The sequence below is a fragment of the Glycine soja genome, chromosome 6 (genome assembly GCF_004193775.1).
Source record: "Glycine soja cultivar W05 chromosome 6, ASM419377v2, whole genome shotgun sequence".
NCBI lineage: Eukaryota > Viridiplantae > Streptophyta > Magnoliopsida > Fabales > Fabaceae > Glycine > Glycine soja.
Window position 1 is genome coordinate 44,943,339 of NC_041007.1, and position 10,298 is coordinate 44,953,636.

Below are 10,298 nucleotides of genomic sequence, written 5' to 3' on the forward strand. Positions count from 1 at the left end.
TTTCCTAACCTTTGTGTTTTGCATTTTCGTTTCCCACAAAATTATCCTTCTTCACTAAATAAGAAACCCAATAGTAACATAAGCAATGGATTCTCTCATTCCCGTCCTCCATTTGGAAAACAACAGCACAAAGTAAAAAAAAGAAATAAAATATACAAAAAATTAAAGATTAAACAAAAATTGTGGATTTTTAAAGATATAAAAACCAAATATTTATATTTTGCAATAAAGAGATCATAGTTGTAAATTTTAAAAAATAGAATAATCAAATGTTTTAATTATAAAATAAAGAGATCAAATTGTAGATTAAATAAAATTAAAAAAACAAAATTGCATTTAAGTTTAGCAATTTTTAACTATTAAAATGCTATATGTTTAAATTAATTTAAGCTGCATATTTTTTTACATTCAAATTGCTAGAATAATTTTTTAACTTTAAATTACAAAGAGCATTAACATAACTAAAATTGTTCTAAAACATTATTTTTTATACATGATTATAAGTTTTTTTTTTGCTGAGTTAGATTAAAATCTATTTAGGATAAGAAAAGGTTATTTTTAAATAATATTATTTATAGAGATTACAAAATTATTTAACATAATAACAAATTATTTTTGTAGATTGAAACATTTTTTAAAACAAAGACTAAAACATTATTTTTTTATAACTGTAAATTATCTTTTATAATGAAAATATTACTTTCATATGCCCACTAAACATTTTTTTAAACAAACACTACAAAATTATTTTACAAAAAAACTTATTTTTTTTAAGTGTCAATTATCTTTTATAATGAAAACATTACTTTCATATGTCCATTAATTATGAAAATTTAATCCCTCTTCACAATAAAATACATCTAAAATAAATTTTTTCCTACAAAACCACAATATTTTTTTAATTTATTTCCTATGTTTCTTTTATATAATTTAAATTAATTTTAAAATGTTTTCAACACAATCAACTCTTGATAGTACCCTGACAAATAGTATTTATGTCACTTACAGTAAAATTATACAAATAACATCTTGACAAATATTATTTATGTCACTTACAGTCAAATGATACAAACAATACCCTAACAAATATTTATTTCACTTACATTAAAATACCGACCCGTGCATCGCACGAGCACTCCCCTAATTGGTATACATAAAAGACTCAATTAAGTAATTGATGTTTTTATCATTAATACTGGTCTCTTTTCTAATAAATTTTTATTTTTTTTTCATCATTCAATCAAAAGTATTTTTAATTTAAAAATAATTAATATAAGAAATTTTATATGTTAAATCTTATAAAAAAATTAACACGATGTTAAACTTTGGATTTTATTTAATAAGAGTGGAAGTATATTATTATTGGGTACTGTGCAATTGTATAATGCGGGGACAGACATTTAATATCGAAAGTGACTTCGTCAATTGTGATATTTTTTAGATTCTCGAGAGCGTTGACGCAGTTTGTTTTTGTGTTTTTTTTCATTACTCTTTATATCTTCAAAATAAAAGTTATTTTAATGTAGTAATTATTTTTTTTCAAAAATACTCCGAAACAGATGTCACTTTAATCTTCTAATGAAATGTTTATAATAAATTTAGTTTTATAAAATTATTCCTTCCTTTCACAATTTTAAAAATCACTAGTCCATTTGATCAAAATATTAAGTCATTAATTAACTCGTATGATGATGTTTATATTTAAAAAATATAAAAAATTTATGTTTGTCTTAAAAAAAGTCAAAAAGAAAATATAATTTGGTATTATAAATGATTATATATAATTTATGTAGTTTATGTATTATAAATGTTACATTGATAACATTATATCAACTAATAGTATTTAGCTTAATAATAGATTTTGCTTGTCTATGTTATATCTCCTAGGTTCAAATCATGTTGGTGTCTTTTTTTTTTTTTGTTAATGTAGAATTTGATTAAATGCATGTATAATATAGATCTTACATTTGTTAACAAGATTTCATAATGTAGTATGTGTTGCAATGGGAAAAAACGCACAGTTCTTGCCTTCTTTTCCCAAGTCGTTCGTTGGTTTTGTTACAGGTGGTGATTCAAACCAGTTCAGTGGGTTTATCTGGAAACCAACCGGGTCAAACGGGTTACGCCAGTTCTCACCGATCAATTACATAGATGAACCAAACCGATAACCCTATTGGATCATTGCTTTCTTTCATCATTTTTTTTTTAAATTCTTGATATGTGTTAAACAATTTAATATAACACTTATTTTAGAATAGAAGGACAAAATATTTATAACAACTCATACACTTTTCAATCAATTAAGTTAGATCAATACCATTAAATTAGTTTTGGGATTATAATTACAATGACATTGTCAAAATTTTGAATCAAAAATACTCTTTCAGTTTCAAAATAACTACGGTTTTAACCCTTGAAAAAAAATTGATTGATGTTATCATTTTTTTAATAATGTAATGAATCATTTATTCTAGTTAGGGGATTTTTTGTCGGTAAGAAAAGAAGAAGAAATGCATGTGTAATTGAAGTAAAACTAAGGAGATGACAGTGTAATTTTTTGTTAAAATTTAGAGAGAAAACAAAAATGTTTTAGTAAAATTATCACCTAATAAATGTTACTGCATCTATCCATATTTATAAGGGATACAAATCACCCACCTGTCTCCTTTTGGTGCATAATTTCTTTTAAAAGACAAAGTATATAATATATTGATAACAATGTTATTGGACTCGGCTTGGACCGACGGGGTCAGTCCCTAAACCCTGTTACTCAATTGGTTATGTATTTAAACCGGTGAAAATTGATCCAACTCGGCAGATTTTTAGTAAAAGCGTGACTCGAAAATGATTTGAGAATCAATTTTTATACTTCCTATGCTCCCTATACCTCTGTGTAGGCTCACTTTTCTTTTTTCACATTTTCCTATACCTCTAATTCTTTTCCTTTGTTATTGTACTGCTATACCACTGTAAAGAATAGATCAGATTTTACGTAAATAAGAGCATCTACGGTCCAAGTTTTTTATATGAGTTTTTTAATTATTTTTTTATCCCGTAATATTTTTTGTGATTGTTGCAATGTCATGTCACTTATAAGAAATTTATATAAAATTTTATTTTAATGCAATAAATTGTAAGAAATTGCAAGGAATATAAACATTTAAATTATTTTATTATAATTTAATTATTATTCCAACAAAATAATTAATTCATTTTTTTAATTTTTATGTATACAAATAATAAATATGAATAAATGAAAAAAATATTAAATATAAATTAAAAATAAAAAAATTACATAACATTCAAAGGAAATATGTAACAATAAAAAATACTTTTTTTTACATAATAATAGATAATTAAATATAATGACACTGAAATAAAAAACATAATGATGAAAAATAAAAAATATTACATTAAATTAATTGTTATTTTCATTTCTGAAACATTCCCAAACATACTCAACTAAATATGCTTGAAGTTAATTGGCGATGTTTTTGTTTATCATGAAGTTGTGTTTTCCTCTGGAGGTATGTTGATCTGATATTAGGGTGAACACCTAAAGATATTTTGAATGTTGAAGTGTTATTGTCTACACTATCATAATCAATATTATTTTGATACGTGTTAAGTCGTCCTCAACAATTATGTTATGCAATATGATGCATGCATAAATGATATTCTTCATTTAACCAGCATTCCAAAAACGTGTCGGACCACGTATAATTGCGAATTGAGATTGGAGCACTCCAAACGCTCATTCTACATCCTTTCTTGTCGATTCTTGTCGTTGTGCAAATAATTTTCGTTTTTCCCCTTGTGGCATTGAGATGATCTTTACAAACGTGGAAAAGTCTGGATAAATGTCATTCGCTAAATAGTATCCCATATTATATTGGGTTCTATTCACTATGAATTGCACTGCGGGCGTACGTCCTGACAAAACTTCATCAAACACATTAGATCCATTTAACATAGTAATATCATTATTTGAACTGGTGGTTCCAAAAAATGCATGTCAAATCCATAAGTCTTGTGATGTCATGGCTTCAAGAATGATTGTTGGGTTGCGATGATCATCTCGACAAAATTGACCTTTCCAAGCAATTGAACAATTTTTTCATTCTTAGTGCATACAGTCAATGGAACCTAACATACCTGAAAATTCGTGTGCCACTCCCATTTGTAGTAGGCATTCGGTGTCTTCATTATTTGGTCTCCTCAAGTACTAATTTCCAAATATGGTGCAGATGCTTGATACAAATCTCTCCAAGCATTCCACTGCAGTTGTTTCACCAATTCGAACGTATTCATCCACACTATCAGCATATGATCCATAAGTCAATATACGAATAGTAGTTGTCTACTTCTGCAATGGAGATAAGCCTTTTCAACGTAGTGCATCGACCCTCATTTGAAAGTATTCATCATGGTTGTTGAGTGCGTTTACAATTCGAAGAAACACATGTCTTCGCATACGAAACCTTCTCCAAAATTGAATCTCTGTGTACACAGGAATTTCTGAAAAATAGTCATTGAACAATTGATCATGACCTTCTTCACGATTACGATGTACCACTCTTCTTCTTTGGCTACACCTAGTGGTGTTGCCATGTAGTTATTGTTGGCTCTCAAGTATCAACCTAATGATTTCTTCATCGGTGTTGTCTTCCAATTCCTCATCTATCATTTGATCTAAAACTTCATCTAACTCGATGGTTGGATCCATTATATGGTAATCAAAGTGTTTGAAATAAGAGAAAAATATTGTGTATTTTGTATAAGAATATGTCAGAATAATGAAACATTGAACATTTATATAGCTTCATTAATAACGTCTAGTTTTTCAACGGCTAGTTTTCAATAGCTAATTTTTCAACGGCTAGTTTTCAACGGTTACTTTCATAACAACTAGTTTTGCAACAACCAATTTTATAACAACTACTTTCATAACAGCTAGTTTTATACATAAAATTTTGAATTTAAGACACAACAAATACCTACACTGCTAAAATTAAATATTAAACACAACATTAGCATAAGAACTAAAAATTTAATATCCTAGTTTTTTCCTAATATGGTCACAATACTTTTCGTGGTCTTTGAGTTGCTGTTCGGACATGTTGGATGTATCTTTCATGAGGATTTCATACTCCATACGTCATTCCTATTCTTGTAGATGCCTTTCCTGTGCCTCCTTTAACTGAATAAGTTTTGATATGTTCATATTTTTGTCCTTCATTACACTTTCTATGCCAGATAAATTGAGAGTGTTAGGAGATTCCTTTCCTTTGCTTTTCCTTTTTGCTGCTTTTTGTTCAATTGGGCAAGACATTGGCAATGACATATCATATTCTTCGACTTCAACGCGTGTCTCTGGGTTAGAAGACGACGAGTAATTTCCAAAAGCAGAAACCTTTGTTCTTTTTGAACACTTTGACATAAATTTTGCATCGAGTTTTGGTTGATCTTTCAACAACAACCAAGCATGCTCAACCTCAAATTTTTTACCTGTATCTTGTGAGTAAATCATATGAGCATTAGCCAAAACATCTTTCTCTGAACTTTCACTTCTCCTATGTTTATTTACTTGTTTGTAGCACCCATTAAACTTTTGAACTGGAGGATGGATCCTGTTCCACCGAGATTTTAATAGAATCCAGCTTCTTTCACAAAATTGCCTGCTTTGACGCACATCGTCATTGTTGTACCCATTTTTTATCCTTGTCCAATATTGCTTTGATGTTTGGTTGACTCCTATAATTGAATCCTTTGACACATTCAACCACGATCAGACGAGAATCACATCTTCCATCACCAAGAATGCGGTACGACTTTTTTTTCCACATGAATTTTGATCTCCTTCGTCTAGTTGAATACTGTCTACACCAATGGGTGATTCAATTTCATTGCTAGAGAGCGCAATATTAGATAAAGAAGGCATATAACACGTGTTTGAGTTGGTGGGAGTTGATGGTTGACTATAAATTTGTGGGTTTTGAGAACTACCGTTGGTAGGTGGCTCTACATTGGATGAAGGATGCATATACCACATGTGTGGGGGTGGTGGATACATAATATATTGTGGTGGATTTTGAGAATTTTCACATAGCATATTGTGGTGGATTTTAAAAATTTTCACTGGTATGGGGTGGTCGATACATAACATATTGCGGTGGATTTTGAGAATTTTCATAGTAGGGAGTGATTGATTTTGCAAATAACTATAGTAACATTGATAATTATACTGATTGGGATCCATTTCAGAGAGAATAAAAAAAATTGACACTTGATAGCAACAACAACAAAAAAAATTAGCAGTACAAGAACTATGCAAAACATGTTGTACCGTGCACAAATTTATAATGAATAGTGTAGTACAGTGAAAAAATACTACACAACGGTCATTTCTGCATGTTCAACGGTATTATTTTCAGATGAACGGTACATAACAACGGTAACATTTCCATCAACGTTCAAAATCCTTCCTCATTAATTACCTAAGTTGTTCAATAGTCCATATTCATCCTCATTAATCAAATGGATGGTCCAGATCGTGTCACCTTATTAATTACCTAAAGCTACCTACTACGTGCATTTCTATCTTCTCGAGAGAACATTTTCTCTCTTCACCACCTCCAGAAGCTTCCCCCTCTGCTCCTATATATCTTCTTCCTCTCCGCCATGGCCCATTCGTCTCGTGTGACCTTTGTCGGCATCAACACCTCCGGCCACCACCGCAACACCTTCGTGTCACCACACCTTTGTCTGGCCTTACCTTCACTTCGCGTCACCACCTCTGGCCATGGTAGTGTCTCGCATCACCTTTGCTGGGGTCAACAATGAAGGACATAGTCGCGTCTCCGGTCATGGTTTCATCTTTGGCATGGTGCGTTTGTCGTCACAATTGTTGCGTTTGATTTTTTCCTTTTTCTCCTTTACTGTTTTGCTTGAATCTAGATTTAAATCACTTTTTTTTTTTAAATTTGATGATTTTTGGGATTTATTGTGGTTGTTCAACGAGTCTATAGTGTTCTTTCCTTGGATAGTTATTTTTCCTCGTATTGAACCTCTGTTTTGTGTGAGAAAATCAATTTTTTAATGATTAGATATTTGTTATGTATGTGAAAATCATTTTTAAAATAGGTTCTCTTTCCGTAAGAACATCAAAGTTTATGATTATGTTTTCCCTTTAATTTTTGTGGCCGTTATGGTTTTAACTTTAATGTAGCTTCAATTATATTCCCAAATGGGTTTTAACTTATTAAAATAGATACATGATTACTACACCAGAGACACACACATTACACTACTGAAATGTTAAAATATTATTAAAAATGGGATCATATATATATATATATATATATATATATATTATAATTGTTTCGAATTAATATGAAATTCTTATCCTGCGCTCATATTATATTTTGCTCCTGCGATACGTTGTTAACTTTTATTCGTAAAATTTAAAAATATGGTTACGTGTCACCTAAAAATTAGGTGGGACTACATGAAATAATTTCTCCTACAGAAAGTAATAAATTATATAACTTTATTTATTGTGATGATCGACGTGTTTATAATTTTTGTATGAGAATCACGAGATCACGATGTGCACACTCCTATGTTTACGCTCCACAATTCTACACCACGTAGCCCTCATCAAATCGTTTTCCACCACAAGAACCAAAGGATCTCCGTTACTCTCGTTTCTTCTCCAACAACTGAAAGCAAAAACCTTACTCTTCTCACTTATCTCCTTGGCAAAAACAATTTTGGTTCAGTTAATTAGTTTCTCTCTTTGCACTTTCTCTTGTTTCCACAAAGCCATGAAATCACGTCCTTTGCACATAGCAATGTATCCATGGCTGGCCATGGGTCACCAAACCGCATTCCTCCACCTATGCAACAAGTTAGCCATTAGGGGCCACAAAATCTCCTTCATCACCCCACCAAAAGCACAAGCCAAGTTAGAACCATTCAACTTGCACCCAAATTCAATCACCTTTGTCACCATCAATGTTCCACACGTTGAAGGCCTTCCTCCAGATGCACAAACAACAGCAGATGTCACTTACCCTTTGCAGCCACAGATCATGACAGCCATGGATCTCACCAAAGATGACATAGAAACCCTTCTCACTGGCCTCAAACCTGACCTTGTCTTCTATGACTTCACACATTGGATGCCAGCCCTAGCAAAGCGTTTAGGCATCAAGGCTGTGCACTATTGTACTGCTAGCTCTGTCATGGTTGGTTACACTCTCTCACCGGTTAGATTTCACCAAGGAACAGACCTAATGGAAAGTGATCTCATGGAACCCCCAGAAGGGTATCTTACCAAATACCGATACTTTAATTTACTTTGCGTATCCATATATCCATATCCGATATGTATGCGATACCAATACTCTTGAATATTTCACAGATATGTGAAGTATCTGGCCTTTAAATATATATATATATATATATATATTTTTATGAAGATTCAATGTAGCTACATGAAACATAGCAACATTATCTTTTGATGAACCAAAAATGAAAATTTTCGTCTCTATATATGATTGATTTCAAGAAAGAAGTGAGATCCTTGTAAATAATAGGAAATAATTTATGATGATAGTAATTTAGTATTTCAAGAAGAATGATTTTAATTTAGATTTGTAGAATTGTAATCGTATATTTATTATGTTGGATAAAATATGTCAACAGTCTTTACACTTTCAGTGAAACTTGATGATTCAAACTTTAATTTTTGATCAATTTGATTGAAGTTAAATTACGAAGACTAGTACCAAATTTTATCGCATCCTATATATACTTTTAGACTGATCATATATATCGCGTCTATGCATCTCATAGGTACCCTGACTCATCAATCAAGCTCCAAACTCACGAGGCTCGTGCCTTTGCTGCAAAAAGAAAGGATACATTTGGGAGCAATGTTCTCTTCTACGATCGCCAATTCATTGCATTGAATGAAGCCGATTTGTTGGCATACAGAACATGCAGAGAAATAGAAGGGCCATATATGGATTACATTGGAAAGCAGTTCAACAAGCCAGTGGTAGCAACCGGGCCAGTTATTCTAGACCCACCAACTTTAGATTTGGAGGAGAAATTTTCAACATGGCTTGGAGGGTTTGAGCCTGGCTCTGTAGTTTATTGTTGCTTTGGAAGTGAGTGCACTTTGAGGCCAAACCAGTTCCTAGAGCTTGTGCTTGGTCTTGAACTCACAGGCATGCCATTCTTGGCAGCAGTGAAGGCCCCATTAGGGTTTGAGACAGTGGAATCAGCAATGCCTGAAGGGTTTCAAGAGAGGGTCAAAGGGAGAGGATTTGTGTATGGTGGATGGGTTCAGCAGCAGTTGATTCTTGCACACCCTTCTGTAGGGTGTTTCATCACACATTGTGGATCAGGGTCCTTGTCTGAGGCATTGGTGAACAAGTGTCAGTTGGTGCTGTTGCCTAATGTTGGTGACCAGATCCTCAATGCAAGGATGATGGGGACCAACTTGGAGGTTGGTGTGGAAGTGGAGAAGGGTGATGAGGATGGAATGTACACCAAGGAGAGTGTGTGTAAAGCTGTGAGCATTGTGATGGATTGTGAGAATGAAACCAGCAAAAGGGTTAGGGCTAATCATGCTAGGATCAGAGAGTTGCTGCTTAACAAAGATTTGGAGTCATCTTATGTTGACAGTTTCTGCATGAGGCTTCAAGAGATTGTAGAGGGAATTTGACTTGTGACAATTAATATTTGATAGATGATGATAGTTTTACATGAATGGCAATGGTTTTGAGGTGATGATTGATTTGTTCAAGGCTGGAGTGGAGCCTAGTAGGTCAATTCAACTAGTTCTTATGTGTGAAAATTTCCTTTAATTTTTTCTTTTATTTTTTTATAAGCTAAAAAGTTTCAATGGCTAGAGATTTCTTATATTATAAGGGAAATGTTAATTAATGTCTTTAGACATTAATTAAAGAATTAAAAAAATATTTCTTTTGAGATGCATGTTATGTATGTTTTATTTTTATGTTCTTATATAATATCTACAATAAATATATATTTTTTATTTTTTAATCAATATTTAAAAATACTGGTTCGCAAAATTCTATTAAAAAGTTGTCTATATCGATAATACATATTTTAGTCTAGGAACATCCGATGTCAAAGTCATTGAATTGGTAAGTCGCTTCAATTTTGAAGTAGATAAGTTGTGCTAGTTTTTACACCTAATAGCATTAACAATGTGAACTTTGATCTTTTGTGTTATTAATCATTCTGTTAATTACTTTCAAATT

The 10,298-nt window shown here is 31.7% G+C and overlaps 1 protein-coding gene across 1 annotated transcript; it reads left to right on the forward strand.

The window, feature by feature from the left end:
• Positions 1–7,624: 7,624 nt before the first annotated feature.
• Positions 7,625–9,922, forward strand: LOC114417153 (UDP-glycosyltransferase 79B30). Its single transcript, XM_028382258.1, has 2 exons — positions 7,625–8,329; positions 8,860–9,922. Exons 1-2 carry the CDS (start codon positions 7,827–7,829, stop codon positions 9,734–9,736), a joined length of 1,380 nt encoding a protein of 459 aa, XP_028238059.1. The 5' UTR covers positions 7,625–7,826; the 3' UTR covers positions 9,737–9,922.
• The last annotated feature ends 376 nt before the right edge of the window (positions 9,923–10,298 follow it).